This window comes from Pistacia vera, unplaced genomic scaffold, assembly GCF_008641045.1.
Source record: "Pistacia vera cultivar Batoury unplaced genomic scaffold, PisVer_v2 Contig247, whole genome shotgun sequence".
In the NCBI taxonomy this organism is placed as follows: domain Eukaryota; kingdom Viridiplantae; phylum Streptophyta; class Magnoliopsida; order Sapindales; family Anacardiaceae; genus Pistacia; species Pistacia vera.
The window spans coordinates 355,357-372,455 of NW_022196054.1; the positions used below are offsets into that span (position 1 = coordinate 355,357).

At 33.6% G+C, this 17,099-nt stretch overlaps 1 protein-coding gene across 1 annotated transcript; it reads left to right on the top strand.

Annotated features, from left to right (window-relative positions):
• The first annotated feature begins 7,039 nt into the window (after window positions 1-7,039).
• LOC116132021 (metal transporter Nramp6-like) lies at window positions 7,040-15,675 on the top strand. The gene is made up of 14 exons (XM_031417701.1): window positions 7,040-7,168; window positions 7,832-7,976; window positions 10,134-10,212; window positions 10,306-10,346; window positions 10,782-10,860; window positions 10,960-11,064; window positions 11,914-12,023; window positions 12,199-12,380; window positions 12,470-12,539; window positions 13,197-13,370; window positions 13,524-13,628; window positions 14,090-14,221; window positions 14,603-14,698; window positions 15,033-15,675. Exons 2-14 carry the CDS (start codon window positions 7,860-7,862, stop codon window positions 15,366-15,368), a joined length of 1,626 nt encoding a protein of 541 aa, XP_031273561.1. The 5' UTR covers window positions 7,040-7,168; window positions 7,832-7,859; the 3' UTR covers window positions 15,369-15,675.
• The last annotated feature ends 1,424 nt before the right edge of the window (window positions 15,676-17,099 follow it).

A 17,099-nucleotide genomic window follows, 5' to 3' on the forward strand; every position in this document is an offset into this window, starting at 1 on the left:
AAATCGATATCCTCGTTGCAATTTTTCGTATCTTAAAGTAATAATGTTTATTTTTCAATAGATTTCTAATTTTTCACAATAGTGTGACACACATTAGCGTGTTAAAGTGCACCAAAGTTTCTTTGGTCGATGGTTTATATTAGCAATACGACTCATATTAGTAGTGTCCAAGTAACGATTTTGATTTTTCGGGCCGAATCTGAAGTTCCAATCATTTTCGGACTACCTTTGGACTCTCCATAACCTCTTCTAAACTATATCTTATTATCGATTTCACTCACTGTTTCTAACCACCTCCATAGTTCTCGTGTTAGTTTAAGAATAAAAAACTGAATTACAATCAGAGGTCAACTTGAAATTTTGCTAAACTCTTACTAGAATTTGACGTCTACTCTAAGAGAAAAAGGTTACTTTAAGATATATCTCAGCAGGTCTATGTGTTATCTTTATGAATTCGGGTATAGTATTTTAGCATTTAGAAAGGGAATTAATTAAGGTTAATTAAAGTGTTACCTCAACAAAATCTCGGAGACGATATTCGATATTATTATTCCCCTGCTTGGTAAGCTTACGGAGTTTTCGATTGCCTCAATTATTTATAGGGACATAGAGTTGACCTGGTCCAAACATGATTCTAGGGGAAGTACTGGAGGCAGGAGGCAGAAACCGAATCACATAACTTGTCATTATGAGAATTGTCGTTTGTAGATCGCCCACAAGAAAGCTTGTCGTTTGGAGAAACTTTTGATGGTCCTGCCATGATCTGATGGTGACGTGGTGCACGCCAGTGAAGTCTTATTTACTAGAGAAAGAGCAAACAACGTTCCCCCAATATTAGTCAACTCTTAAGTCGATATCCTCGTTGCAATTATTTTCATATCCTTAAAGTAATGATGTTTATTTTATTTCAATAGATTTCTAATTTTCGCATAGTGTGACGCACATATAGCACGCTAAAGTGCACCAAGCTTTCTTTGGTCGAAGACTAGTTTATGTTAGCAAAATACGACTCTATTAGTAGCGTCCAAGTAAACGATTTTGATTTTTTCGGGCCGAATCTGAAGTTCAAAATCAATTTCGAGACTACCTTTAGACTCTCCATAACCTTTTACAAAAACTAATCATTTATTATCGACTTCATTCACTGTTTCTAACCCCCTCCAATAGTACAACGATGTTAGTTTAAAGTAAAAAACTGAAATAAATACAAATCAGAGGTATCAACTTGAAATTTTGCTAAACCTCTTACTAGAATTTGACGTCTACTCTAGAGAAAAAAGGTTACTTTAAAGCATAAATCTCAGCAGGTCTATGTGTTATTCTTTTATAAATTCGGAGTATTATAGCATTTAGAAAGGGAATAATTGAGGTTAAAAAGTGTTACTCCAACAAAACTCGGAGACGATATTCGATATATTTATTCCCCTGCTTGGTAAGCTTAGTGGAGTTTTCGATTGCCTCAATTATTTATAGGAAATAGAGTTGACCATGGTCCAAACCATGATTTAGGGCAATTACTCGCCAATCTATAAAAGAGCAAATGACTTTTTCCACCCAAGGTTGCCTTAATGACATTTTCCCCGTCAAAAAAGTTTCAAAATAACCATTTCTCACCCATTTATTTTCGTTAATAATCTAAAAACACTTGCTTTCCAGCCGGCATTCGATGAGGTACTAGAAGCTAGTGTATAGGGCTTTTATAGAGTGGAACGAAAGGATTGAATGGTAGTGACCGATTGATATTCACCGTTGGAATCAGCCAAAAATCAGCTAAGAATAAAAAACTTTAACTTTGTGATGACTGAAAACAACAAAAAAACATGGTACCAGAGTGAGAGAGATTTTATAGAGAGGAGATCGAATGTTCAAATGGTGGTGACGAGAGAATTTTTGATGTCAAAATTGGCCAAAATCGGCTTTGGGCAGTAACATAATATAACTTAGGTGGAAAAGTGGTATTTTAAAATTTTTTTGGTGAACAAGTGTCATAATACAAACATTGGGTGTGGAAAAAGTGGTTTACTCTTAATTAAATTATTTAGATTAGTGCTAAATTTCATACATTGAAAATGGTGACTAGCTAAATATTTAGGTTTTTTATCCCAAGTCAATGGTATCTTTTTCTAGATCCAAGAACAAACACATGTTAATCACCAAATTTTTTTTTGAAAAAATTTACGGATGTATTTTTTTCTTCTATATCATATGATAATTGAAAACTTTTTAATAAATGTACATGTAATAATCTTGTATTGAACCCTTTTGAAACAAATATGCATGTAATAAATAATATAGTAAGACTTTTCCCCAACCGAAATAATGACTTGATGACACTTTCTCACACAAAAGTTTCAAAATTAACTTTACTACCCACAACACAAATTCGTAGTAAATTTCATTGTGAAGAAGGGCATAATGGTTTAAAAGTCCGTTATAAGTAAAGGTAGGATGATCAATTAACATTATGCCTCAAAATAAAAAAATCGAACGGTTGTCGGTGTGTTCCAAAGGTAGGTGGATTGGTGGCCGACGATAGGGAAATTTGTACAATCAATCCACAACAACAAGGGACTCTAAAAAGTCAAAATCCTTTCAAAACAACTCAAAAAAAAAAAAAAAAAAAAAAAAAAAAAAAAAAAAAAAAAAAACTCTAGTTAGCTCTCAGTCATGATGTCTTGCACAACAACGAAAAGGGTGGTGGATGGGTTCGGCAAGTGACCAGAGTTGGGATGCTAAGGGTTTCGTTAAGGGGGTGAAGTGAGGTAGGGTGGGGTTTTGGCTGCTGGAATCAGCTGTAGTGGTGGTTTGTGATTTGGCCGGTCCAACGAACTTCAAACTTCTTGTGCGCAAAACACGACCCAAACACACCAAACTTCACTTCTTTCTCACACAATCACCGCAACACACAACAATCATCAATCGAGAAATCATATCAAACAAGCAAGTCTTCTCTCGATCAACGACTTTGAGGAAAAAGAAAGGGAGTAAACAACACCACCGCCAGAGAGAGGAAAGTAAGAAGAGAAGAAAGGGAAAGGGAAAGAGAGAAAAATAAGGAAGAAATAAAAGAGAAGAGAAGGGGACGATAGAAAAAAAGAGAGAAACGGCTAGGTGATTGAGAGAGGAAAGAGAAGAAGAGAAGGACAGAGAAAGAAAAAAGAAAGAGAGGAAGAAGAAGAAAGGAAAGAGATGAGAAAAAAAATAAGGACAAATTGGTAATTTAATGTCAAGTAGTAAAGGGTATTTCGTTTTCACAAAGAATACCACAATATTTAACGGAAATGTTGGTCTTTTATGTGTTTGATGTGCCAAAACTAACCAAAAAGTTGATTGATCAACAAAAAAGAAATGCTAAAGTATGACACAAGTCATAACCAAACCATAACAGATTGTTCAAGTGGTATGACCGTGCGTAAGTAGATTTTTCAAGTGTTATGACCATGCGCAATCAAGACACGACCGTTCAATATCAAAAAAAGCTACCCATATAAACATACCATCTTCCACAACATCGTTCCATAGTCAGCAACACTGCCAAAATGTGTGACATCACTCACTCTGGCACGACCATCTTACACGACCGTTCCATTCAAGTTAAAAGTCAAGATATTTCAAATTCATATCCTTCCGCTCTTAACTATTCTTCAAAAGTCAATCTGTAGGTCAGGTCAAAAACTCAAGTATCAAAAATGGCATGATCGTCTTCTGTGGGGGAACAACAGTTCCTATCTGCAGATTTTTGTCTAAACGCATGACAATGTTCTAAGAAGTATGCATGCCTCTTGAAATTTTATGGATTTGGAAGAGCCTTTGGTTAGACCATTTCGCATGGTGGAATGACCGTACGATGCCTTTGCACGATCATATGGTGTGGTGGAATGATTATTCCATAAACCTTAGATCTGAGAAAAAGGATCCGTTGTGTCAAGAGCGACCGTTCGCGATTATGGAAGACCGTTCCTCTGGGTTCTGGGACTTTTCAAAGTTGCACTTAAATGAAGCAACAACCAAATTTGAAGGATATAAAAGCTCAACTTCTTTATGCAAAGGTAGAGAAGAGTCATGTAAAATAAGAGAACATTTCATATAACCTTAGGGTAGTTTGGTTCGGGGTTAAGTGACATTACTGGGGTAATGTCATCTTATATTTGATTACCACGTTTGTGGGTCAAGTAATATAATACCAGTAATCTTCAAATACCAATAGTAGTTACTATTGGTAATATAAGAGGTAATCTGATTACCTCTATTTTCTTGGTTTTATAGATTACCAGGGTTATCTTTTTTTGTTACAATTTTATCCCTTATTAATAAAAATTTTGGACATAATACCCTACTTAAACAAATTTAAATTAATATCCTATTTCAATTTTACCCTGTTTAATTAAAATTTGGACAATAATGCTTATATTAAAATATTACAGACCACCACTGCCACCAAGCCACCACCACCACAGCCACCCAGCCAACACAGCGGACAACGGGTCAACCACCACGGACCACCGCCGAAAAATTGCCGGAGTCCCTAAAAATACTGGAAATTCTGTGGGAGGCTCGGGAGGCTCGCTCTGGTGGTTTTGGCCATATTGATGGCCGAAAACGGACATATCGGGCCAGATCTGGCCCGATATGTCCTTTTTCGGCCATCAATATGGCCAAAAACGGCCATAGCGGAGCCTCTTCGTCACGGTGACGTACTCACGGGGACATCCGGCGGTGGTTCGCGGTGGCGGCAGGAGGTGGGGGTGATTTCGTCATAAATTAAAGTTGTATATAAGCGGAGGTGTTTTAGCTAAATCTGAAATATTGGGGGTAAAAAAAATTATTCAAAAATTAATAATAAAAATATTTTATATTAATATTTAAAAGGGGGACAATTTAGTAATTTAAATAGCATACCCACCAATTTATTCCCCATAACCAAACATATTAATATAATATACCCACCAACTAACCAAATATATTTTTCTAAAGATTCCCAGTAATCTTTCAAGGTAATCTATCTTTCCAGTAATTCAACATTCCTAGTAATCTAACATTCCTGAACCAAACGCCCCCTTAGAGCTCAAAATCCAAATCAAATACTCTCACTTACATTTATATTGTAAACCTTTAAGAGTGTCTTTGTTCTTATTGTGTGTATAAGCCTAATGATAAGAGGCAATCATTCACAAAACACTTTGATTAAAACCTTGTTGGCGAAATCTTGTAAAACTATTGCAATCCTGTAAATCTAGTGTGTGTTGGTGAAATCTTATAAAACTAGAGAAAGTATTGGTGAAATCCTATAAAACTATTGTATTGGCGTAATCCGATTTTAGTGGAACTTAAATGAGGTTGTCATGAAGAAGTGGATGTAGGAGACTTGTGGATATAACTCCGAATCACTATAAATCTCTAAGCGTTTCTCTCTCTCTCTCTCTCTCTCTCTCTCTCTCTCTCTCTCAACTTATTTATCACTCTTTCACATTAATTCTTTGCTCACATTTATTGCTTGTGCATCATTATAACTTGATTACATTTATTATTTATTGTTCTTTTTTGGTGTCTTTATTGCTCATTAATATTATCATTATTATTGTCATTATTTGGTTATTGAGTTTATTTATTGAACATTGTTTCGTTAAACACACTGTTTGTGGTGATAGTTTTCATTCCAATTCACCCCCTTCCAGGAATATTAGCCATATCTAAGGTTTCACAGAAACTATTAACGTAATATAATGTTTGGGTAGCAAAGTTGTATTTTGAAATTTTTAGGGTGGGAAAAGTGTCATTAAGCTTTTATTTGGACAGGAAAAAATCTAAATAATATCTTATTAAACCTGTGTATAAATGTTGTAATAATTTTCAGCACACATTTTTTAAATTTCCATTTTCAAATAGAAAAACTGTTGGATTTCAAAGTTTTTAAAAAATATCACGTTGCTAATTTTAGATACATCCATTGCTTCTTTTAAAAAATTTATCTTATAGTTTTCACTAATTACCAAAATTTGGAGTGATTAAACATGCATTGAGTTAAATTTTATTTTTTATTCACTGGTGCATTACATTAGTTTCCATTTAAAAGTTTGTACATGAAATTTGCAATATAAAGTATTATTGTATGAATTTAAGTTAAATATTCTATCCCAACTAATTATATTGTAAGGCAATATAAATATAGGCAAGTTCAACACCCTCATATATTAGAATAATTCAATTCAATAATTGAGATATATGATATATCTTGAGCATTCTACATAAGTTGATTCAATGTCTCAAATTTCATAATTTATATCAAGATAGCAATGCAAGTTTTAACCATCATAAATACGATGATTTTAACCTCTCCTCTTGTGGTCGGATGACAAATCTTTTAGCCATTGGGGTTAACTATATCCAGGAGGGTCTTGTGTTCGAGTCACAAGAGATGTATTTACCATATTTACGATTTAATAGCTTAAAAATTATCGTTAAACACACATGCATTGAAGGTAAGACTAGTTGATTTTGAAAATACCTAAAAAACTGAAATTATAACAATAATTCTGTATAAAATAAAATTTTGATAATAATTATCATAAAAATGATAAAATAAAACTTAAAAGATAATTATAATTAGATAAATAAAAAAAATTCTGAAGTTTCGTGTTGGTAAAAATCTATTATAATCATGTTTGCATCAAGTTGTAAACTTGGATTCATTAAGCATAATGTTATCAATTCAAAATTGTATCAAATTAAAATTTAAAATTGAGATGTCAATTCTGTATGATAAATTATTTCATATAAAAAAGATTTTAAATGAATTACCGATAAAACTCATCGTATTAGAGTTAGGTGAGGCCTCTAATTAAAAACTCGGATTCATTATGTATAATGTTATCAATTCAAAACTATATCAAATTCAAGTTTAAAATTGAGATGTCTTTGTATGGTAAATTATTCTTATATAGAAAAGTGCTCATATGAATTATGGTAAAACTCAATCCTTTTCCACAAGTACTCCAAAAGACAGCAGGGACAAAACTGAAGTGTCAAAGTGATAGAGACTCCTCTTTACAAACTAAAAACAACTTTCCAAACAGCTCCCTATGCGCCATTTGTTTTTGTATAAATACGTATCAAGGCTCGCCACTCTTCATTGTCAACAATTTCTTTCTCAACGTTTTCTTATTTCAAGGTTTGTTCTGTGTCAACTGGGAATGCTTTTTTCTTTTTCGTCTTGCTGTTTGGTTTCCTGGGATATGTAACCAAAAAGTTTCTAAATTTTTATTTATTTTGGTCTTAACCCAGATAATGAATATGGAATATATTTGCAAGACTGCCTTGTGTGGCCATTTGCTTCGCTTTTTGATTGGATTTAGAGTTTGTTTTCTGTTTGTTTGCTGAGAAAACGTGGGAAAATATATCAGCTTTTTCTTTTCATTTGTATTTTATTCTTGGTTTTTATTTTTATATGTTTTTATTTTGTTTACCCGTGGTGGGTTTTTCATTTTATTGAATATAATAATTCTACTTACCTCAAACGTTCGATTTTTTTTATTTTATTTTCTTTCAGTTTCTCGACAACCAAACGAAGTGTGAATTCTAATCATGCAGCACTTTACATATAAATCTTGTTTATATTAAATTCAATTTATATATTCCTTTGAAGATTTTCAGTTCTGAAGTTTTTTTTTTTTCAGAATCGTGCTGATCAGTCATTGCATGTTTTTAAGTGCAACTTTTCACCTTTTTCAAATGCAAACTAAAACTCTAATTTATTGTTTCAGTTTTCCAAGTAGAGTGATGCCTGAATTATATTGTTCATGCGATTGAAACTTCATCTTTTGTGATTGATCAGAATAACATAAAGAAACAAAAAAGTGGCTATGGCGGCTGCAACATCTGGGCAGCCACAATTCATTGCTAGCACTGGCGGAAACCGGAGCTTTTCGAATACACCACTGATTGAGAATGAAGAAACTGACCAAATTGTCGTGCCCGATGTGAGTTTTTAATTTCTAGTATTATCATGATTCATAGTATCATTTCTGTGTTTGCTTGTAAATTGATTGACTTTGTGAAATAATTTGTTTGATGAGCCCTGAAACTTTGTGCCTTTTCAGGCTTAAGATGGGTTGCAGAAAATCTTTTTTTGGGATTTAAATCTTTATTTTAGTTGGTAATCGCATGGAAGTTTTTTGGTGTGGCTACAATTTGTGGTTGATGAAGATGGTTTGGGTTGTATTGAAAAAGTGAAGTTAAGTAAGAATAATATTGTAGTTGTTTCTTAGATACTACTTGCATAAAACTTTTTATCAACTAATATCTTACCGGCTGCAATGGTCATTATTCCGTGATAGGGGCTGCACTTAGACATGGTTTTTTAAAGTAATTTGAGTTCATCATCCCGATCATCATCACTATCATTTTACTTTTTCAAATTTTTGTTTCGTGAACGCTTCAATTGGTTGGTTGTCTCTATTATTAATTATCTTGGTTAGATATTGGAAAGGGACTTTGGGAATGTGAGTTAGAAAAGTCAATCTAGAGATAAGTCCATGTTATGACTTATTATTAAGTAATTAGCATTATCAGCTTTGAACCTAGTACTATTGATAAAATGATATCTGCTTCCATTGAGCACAAGCTGCTGAAGTCTTACCTATTCAATTTAACTTGTGGTCCTTTTTGGATATTACGTTTCGTATCTTACTATTACAAATCTGTCCAAACATCTGCATGCAATTTAGAGACACTTTTTAGTGGATTGGTTTTTTATGTTCTTTTAACCTAGTTGTTTTCTAGCCATGTAGCCTTAAAAGTCGAATATGCATATAAAGAGTTGTATCTGCATATTGCTGATAAATTTATGGCTATACCAGTGACCTTTGTAGAACTTGGAGTTTCTTGTTGTCAAGGAAATGAAATGGCTGGATGCCTTTATCGAATATTATAGGCATGGGGATGTTATAATCCCCCAAAACTCCATGTGGTCCCTCAGTTGTTATAGATCATCCCCAAAATTCAGTAATTGCTCCTGTGGGGATGCAATCTTGTTAAATTGTTTGTAAATATTCATGAACTCTATGTTTCCTTTAGTTTGGTGTTTCATTTTTCCAATAGAATTAAGTGTTTTATGAGAGATGGTTATAATGAGTTGAGTTGGTTGGACATTTAATTTATCAGGTGTATTTACTAAGCAAGCAATTGATAAAATAGTGTGGTTAGTTGAGGATTATATTTTTTTAACCATTATGAAGTGCTGGTCGCAACAAAAACTATAACCTGTGGAATTTTGTGTATCGAATCATTAATTTAATAACATGGTTGGAGAAGCAGATTGAGTCAAAATAGGTGGCTATATTGAAGGTGGCATCAGGGGAGGGCATTACATTCATAAAAAAAATTATACTTTTTTGAACAGAAGGACCATCTGATAACTTTACAGGGAGGATAAGATGGAATAGAGTGGAATTTAAAACCAAGAAAGCTACTCTTGCAATGGAGTTAATAATTGTTTCAAGAGGAAAAGCTAGATGTTAGCAGTGTTTATACTGAACATGGATGCTTTTGGTTGTATATTCGTCATTAATGCTGGAGTATTTTTAAAAAATAAGAACGAAAATGTTATACATTTATCAAGAGCTAGATATTGATGTATTTGATATGTTGTCTAGATATTTATTAAGTTCATTCGGCTTTGGGAACTTCCGTGAATCCTCTTGTAATTGTTAAGAATTTTTAATTAGTTTGTTCAAAATAAGGGAACAGGAATAAATTTGAGGGTGCAGAGCTGCAATGTAGTGCACAAGTGAAGGATGGGTTATTCGTATAGGAGTTTTCCTGACTAATTAATTGACTAGCTACTTAAAGGTTGTAGTTTCTATTAATTAGTTTCTTGGCCTTTGGACTTAGGATGCTTACTACGTGTTTTCATTCTTTCGTGAATAGTGGTTGCAAGACACTTATTGGTGCCATTTGCCTCAGTTTTGGAATTTTAATAACAGGGCAATCCTTTTTAGATTTTTGCATTGCTACCAATATGAAACTTTTGATTGAATATATTATACAGGGATCAACTGCAGTAAGTCTTTGTGATGTAATTGTTTACTTAAATCAGAATAGCATGATATGTGATAATTTATGTTGCATTCATGCAGAATACGAGCTGGAAAAACTTATTTGCTTATATGGGTCCTGGATTCCTTGTTTCCATTGCATATATAGATCCTGGAAATTGTAAGTTCAGTAGTTTTCTTTCCTTCTGAGAAACCAAAAATTACAAAGCTTCTAATCAGTATACGCTCTTTATAATTTGTGGATAACTTACAGTTGAGACGGATCTACAGTCAGGAGCGCTATACAAGTATGAGGTGCGGATTTCATCCTTAAGTTGAAGGACTCCTCCCATTATTTTGTTTTGTTGAACTCTTTTTTTTTCCCTTTAAATTTTCATGATTATGCTTAAAGGAGTGTTCGAATGTTAAAATTAATCACTGTTGAAATTAATCTAATTGTTCATAATTTTCATAAGTTTAAGGAATTAAAAAAATATCTTTTCAGCCAAAGAAGTGGTACAAAAGAGATGCTGTATCAAGTGGCCATGTTATATAGTCTATTTTATTTGTGTCTTGGTAGAGATACAAGGTGAAATTAGTTTCTTGACTTGTGCTGCTGTGCAATTCACAAAACAGAAATTAAGGCATGTTTTGAAAAGTCACATTAATTCCTAAATGAATTCACCTGGAGTTCGTTTCTGAATTCAACATCATGTATTCTTCTTGAGAGACTTTTTTCTTTTGTTGCAGTTACTTTGGATCATATTAGTGGCTTCATGTGCTGCTTTAATTATTCAGTCCCTCGCGGCCAATCTTGGTGTTGTCACAGGTCTGTGATCTATAACCCTGGCCATATGTACTACAAATCTAGTTTCAATGTCAGTACTGATACAACTTTTTATTCCGAATGTTCTTTCTTTGATTGTAGGAAAGCATTTAGCAGAACACTGTAGAAGTGAATATCCTAGGGTGCCAAACTTCATCTTATGGGTCCTTGCTGAAATTGCTATAGTTGCATGTGACATACCTGAAGGTAAGCATATCTCTCATTTGCTTGTAATTGAGTAATATGAATACTCTCATTTCTATTGCTTAATTGTCTTGAAATCTAAGCACTTATGCAAATAGGTTGCATATCTAGACATATTGATCTAGGTAATTTAGAGAGAAAATATTATTGTCCTTAATCAAACAAGGCTATGCTTAATTACCATATAGACTAAAAGATGCACCTAGCCAACACAGACACACAGGAAAAATAAAAAATAAAAAAAAGATGCTAGTTTAAGTTTAATGGTCAATTCTTATACAATTATAGGTTTTGACTTGCAAGCTCTCACACTAGGTCCCAGGTGCAAGATTAGCAAAAATTTTAAGGTTCTACTGAAGATGCATCTTCTTTTTCCTTGTTTCTTTTTTCCCTGGTCACAACATATCCTTGTTTTTCTCTCTTTATCTGAATTTAATGATTAAAATTGAGATTCAGTAAGGGTTGTCGTCTTTTTTCTGTCTTGAAGCAGAGTCCTTATTGGTTGGGCATACTCGTCATGAGCACACTTGCATCTTATATTACATTTGCATTTTTGGCTTAATTAGAGTTCATACCTATGTAGAACTTGATAGCATGGCGCATATGATGGAAATGACTGACTCCTAAATGAAATGAACTTTTGTTCCTGTGGTAGACATACAATGAAGCTGTATAAATGGGATTTAATAACTTATTTAAAATATGTTATATATGCACATATATGTTTGCTTGTATGTTTGCAGTCAATGATAAGAGAGGCTTACTCTATATGCAGCATTTCTCTTTAGTATCAATATTTCCTGATACTTGCTGTTCAACCTAATCTGACTGATCAATTCTTTCTATTTCCAGTGATTGGAACGGCCTTTGCTTTGAATATGCTCTTTAAAATCCCAGTATGGATTGGTGTCCTTCTAACTGGGTTGAGTACATTGATTCTTCTAGCATTACAACAATATGGGGTATGTTGATAGATTTCGTATATGGTATACATCTAGATGAAACTGCAAATGAATGGTTCATTGAATCTGTATCGGCTAGGAAAGTGAAATTGCTTTATTAGTCTGGTGCGACTAAAATATGTAAGACCACAAAAAAATGAAATCAACTTAAGTTTTCATGTCTTTTGTTTTGCAGGTTAGGAAGCTCGAATTTTTTATTGCTTTTCTTGTATTTACAATGGCTGGATGCTTTTTGGCTGAGCTTGGCTATGCAAAGCCTGATGCTAAAGAAGTTTTGTATGGCCTTTTTGTTCCCCAACTCAAAGGAAATGGTGCTACTGGTCTTGCAATTTCTCTTCTTGGTGCTATGGTTATGCCGTAGGTTTCATATTTCTTCCAACTTCTAAATATTTAAATACTAATTGAAAGTTCTCATCTTGTTTGTTGTTGTTCATATCTTTTTGTAGGCACAATCTCTTCCTGCACTCAGCATTGGTGCTTTCTAGAAAAATCCCAAGATCTGTTCGAGGCATCAAGGTGAAGTTTAAATCTTGTAGACTAGTTTTGCTGGAGATTTGGTCTATACATCATTGATGTTGGAGCTTAAATACTATTGTTACCCTTATCTATCGGCTTAAACTTCTAGGTTTTGTGATTTCTTCACATTATATCAGTGCAAGAGGTTGTGTTATCAGTTCTCCACATCTCACATGTCTGCATCATATCTGCAGTAGTGCAATAGTATTAGTTTCGAGTTTTCATTTGCATTTTTATCTAGATTCATGTTACAGGTAAGGTACCTTTTTGGGCTTAAACACAATTATAGAGAATTAACTCTAGGTGTCTCGTATTTGCTGAGAGTATATATAGAATTGTTAGGCCCTTAACAATTTAAGCTTTTAGATTAAGTAGTTATACAATATTTATCAGACCAATGGGTGAGGAAATCGTTTGTGATTTATGTAAAACTCTAAATTGTGTAAAGGTATAAAATCAGAACATTGCTCTTATTCATTAACTTTATACCGATTAACATAGAATTTGTATTTGAATCTTCCTTTGTGTCTAGATCCGTGCTATAGTGAGGACGTTTTTAAAGCTTAGATACTATTATTGGACTTTTCTGATGAACTAAAGCTTCTGGTTTTAGCGGCTTCTTAACATAATGTATTCTGACGCCATTGTTGTTCACAGGAGGCCTGCAGATTTTATATGATCGAAAGTGGCTTTGCTCTATCAGTGGCATTTCTCATTAATGTATCAGTTATTTCCGTTAGTGGTGCAGTTTGCAGTTCTTCAAATATGAATCCTGAAGATCAAGATAGTTGCAAAGACTTGGATTTAAACAAAGCCTCCTTTTTACTTAGAGTATGTAATCTGGCAACATTTGTTCGATATTTCAAATGTCTTTTTACCTAGCATTAGTTTCTAGAAGATAGTACTTTTTTCATAATTTTCATTTTCTTCCGGAAGTATACTTTGTTCTTTTTAGTGATACCAGTTTATATATATTGTTTACAGAATGTCTTAGGTAGTTGGAGTTCGAAACTTTTTGCAATTGCTTTGTTGGCATCAGGTCAAAGTTCTACAATAACAGGAACCTATGCAGGGCAATATGTCATGCAGGTATTTTATGATTCTTGTTATTGTATGTCTATATTTCTCTGGTCTATGAATATGAATATCTCAAGTAAAAATATAATCTTGTCACTTTATCTGGGCCTATTTCCTGAGGTTTTTAAGGATATGAACTTACTGGCATAAGTGCGTGTCTCTCTTCTCTGAAATGGATAATTCATTAATAATTGAATTGCACAACTGAGCATCCTTTCCTTGAGTTGGTGTTTAATTTATACTCTTTCGCTTACCTACCAAATTTTCATTGAACAATTAAGATGTTTCTTGGTCAATTTACCATCTTGATAAAGTCAATGCTCAACACATGTTATTTTCCGGAAATTACCTGATAGAACTTATGTATATGATCGTCAACTTGGTTAAAATGCATGTTTGTTGCTTTATATTTGCTTTCTGTGGAACATCTTGTTTTTTGTTTGACAACATTTTCATTTCATCCTGTTTTGTAGGGCTTTCTTGACCTGCGCTTGAGGCCATGGCTTAGGAACTTCCTAACTCGGTGCTTGGCGATAGTCCCTAGTTTAATTGTTGCATTGATTGGTGGTTCTGCTGGGGCTGGACAACTAATTATTATTGCATCGGTAACTGACACAATTTGCAATAGAAACCAAGATTAATTAAAGGGAAAACCTGGTTAAATGGTTAAATGGCTCTGTTATAGTGATTGCTTTAGATAAAATGATATATGGCAGATCTCATTGAAGTGATCTGTTGTGGCCTCTGCGTTATGTTTAGAAGACATTTGAAGACCAATATCTGTACACTTAGTTCCATTGTATTTTTGTATTTAGGATTGCATCCGCTAGAAGAATATAATATTTTATTCTTCTCAGTACTTAATTACCACAAGTCATCTCTGTTTCACATCGCTGTCAAAAGTGATTAGAAAGAAAAGCAGTTTTATTGGTGCATTTTATGTTTTAAAGCCAATCTTTTCACATACCTTAGACGTTTTTTGGCAGATGATTCTCTCATTTGAGCTTCCATTCGCACTTGTTCCGCTTCTCAAGTTTACTAGCAGCAAGGTCAAGATGGGGGCACACGCCAACTCAACTGCGGTAAAACTTTATGCTTGTTGCTTGATTTATATTTTCAAGTGGTTAAAGAGGCAATCCAAGCATTTTTGCTATCTTTCCTGCAAACACTGCTAAAACATTGTAGATATTTGTTGATGATTTTCACATGTTAAGGGATGAACATCGTTGTCTTGCATGTTATTGAGTATGGACATTAGATATGGGGAGGTTCTAACACTATAGAATCTGGAAAATATATCTGTTTTTGTTGCATTTTCCATTTCGCCTTAATTGCATGCAGGACAGCAATTAGAATCAAAGTCTAGAGCATCATCATTAGAGGGCTGATATTTCTCCTTTGTATCTCTCCTGACAGATTTCATCTATCACTTGGATCATTGGTTCGCTGATAATGTCGATAAACATATACTATCTTGTAACCAGTTTCATCAAGTTTCTTTTTCATGGCCCTCTAAAACTCGTGGAAGCCATCTTTTTGGGAATATTTGGTTTTTCAGCCATTGCAGTCTATTTAGCTGGAGTAGCTTACCTGGTCTTCCGTAAAAACAAGGAGGCTACACACCTTTTGGCACTAACAACAGATGAAAGTCGACACACATCTAATGGTTCTGGTAATGCATCAATGTACACTCTCCCTCGTGAAGACATCGCATGCATGCAGTTACCGCAGAGAAGGGGAACGGATCTTTAGTAATAGATGGTAGGTTAGGTGATATTAGGAAGGCAAAATCTCCGAAACCACCTTTGCTATGCTTTTTCCAAAGAAGTTAATTTTCTTAGTCTGGAGTACATTAGAATAAAGAAAATAGTTTCAGTTTTATGCCTTGCCTCTTTGCTCATGGTCTAGTTCAAAGTTCATTTACCACTTCACTTGAAAGCTCTTCTTTTAATTGATGATAAATGTGTCAGTGAGCCTAGGCAATTTTTAATGTAGCTTCTCATGCAGTTATCTAGCCAACCCAACTGGTTTTGCTGGGCTTAACTAACTTGACATAAAATAGAGCAGTGTTTTAGTTACAGTAGGTTCTGAAAGAAGTTTATACCATGCTATACTTTTTTGATTGTCCTGTAAGTCATATATTGTTGTGCTATCAGGTGGGATAAACATGGATTAGGTCCTGGCTCCTTTCCCGGGTATCCTATAAAGGTATATTACCCCCTATTAATTTAAAAAATGACAAATACACCCTGTTAGTTCACAATATTCACACATTCACATCAGTTCTTTAGGGATGGGTGCAGATCGGGTGGGGTCGGGGTCGGGGTCAAGTCGGGCCTTGTTCTTTGTTCCCTGTTCCCCGTTTCTGCCCTCATGCTCGTCCCCGAGGTTGGGGACAATTCTCATGTCCGTCCCTAGCCTGTGGGGATAGAGTCACTCCCATATTAATTTTTTATAGAATAAATACGATTATATCTAATCTTAACATAATTTACTAGGTAAATTGATTAATTATTCAATTGTATGAAGGCTTAAGCTTAGTTAGCCTTGTTAGTTAATTAATTAATTGTTTATAAAATTAATATAATTATACTCAATCTTAACATAATTTACAAGTTAAATTGAAGAATTATTCAATTGTATGCATGCTTATGCTTAGTTAATTAATTAATTTTTCATAGAATTAATATAATTATATTCAATCTTAACATAATTTATTAGGTAAATTGATTAATTAATTATAAAACACTGTCTCCACTACAATTAATAAAATTAGTCAATTTGTAAAAGGGACAAATCCTTCCTATCATCCCAAGTTCCCAACATTGATTAAGTTTAATATTATAATGAATCGATCAATTAATTAATTAAAAGGATAACTATATTTGTGTAATTTGTAAGTCGTTAACATTAAACAATTGTATATATTCTTATATGTAAATTATAATAATATAATCAAATTTATTTTTGGGGTATGTATTATTATTTTATGATATTCACAAAATAATAATACATATATTAATTATTAGACTCTTTCATTTAAATTATTTTTCTATAAATTTAATATAAATATTATAAAAGTAAATACGTTAATTAAAACCAAGATTTAAACTTTAACTTTATATACAATATGGAAGGAAAAAAAAAATCGTAATAAAAGAACAATATGCGGGGCAGGTCTCTGAAAGGCTCGAAACGGGCGAAGAAGAAGGAAACGGGTGCAAATCCAGATGATGAGGATCAGAAGAAGTCACGAAAGGATACGAAGAAGCAGCTTTTTCAAAGGGTACGGAGTGAGGAGGATGAAATTGCTGTATTGAAGGTGTTGATTGCCTTCACCATGAAAAAAGGGATGGACCCGTATCAAGATACGAATGCTTTTCATGATTTTATCAAGAAATCGCTTCACGTGGATGTTACAAGAACTCAAGTGATGGACAAGATTAGGAGATTTCTGGTATAAAATCAGAACATTGCTCTTAT

Excerpts from the sequence above, each read along its gene's own strand:
- LOC116132021 (XM_031417701.1), top strand. The coding sequence starts at position 7,860 with ATGGCGGCTGCAACATCTGGGCAGCCACAATTCATTGCTAGCACTGGC. Across the intron at positions 10,213-10,305 it reads ATATATAGATCCTGGAAATT|TTGAGACGGATCTACAGTCA; the intron begins GTAAGTTCAGTA and ends GATAACTTACAG. Across the intron at positions 12,024-12,198 it reads TAGCATTACAACAATATGGG|GTTAGGAAGCTCGAATTTTT; the intron begins GTATGTTGATAG and ends TTTGTTTTGCAG.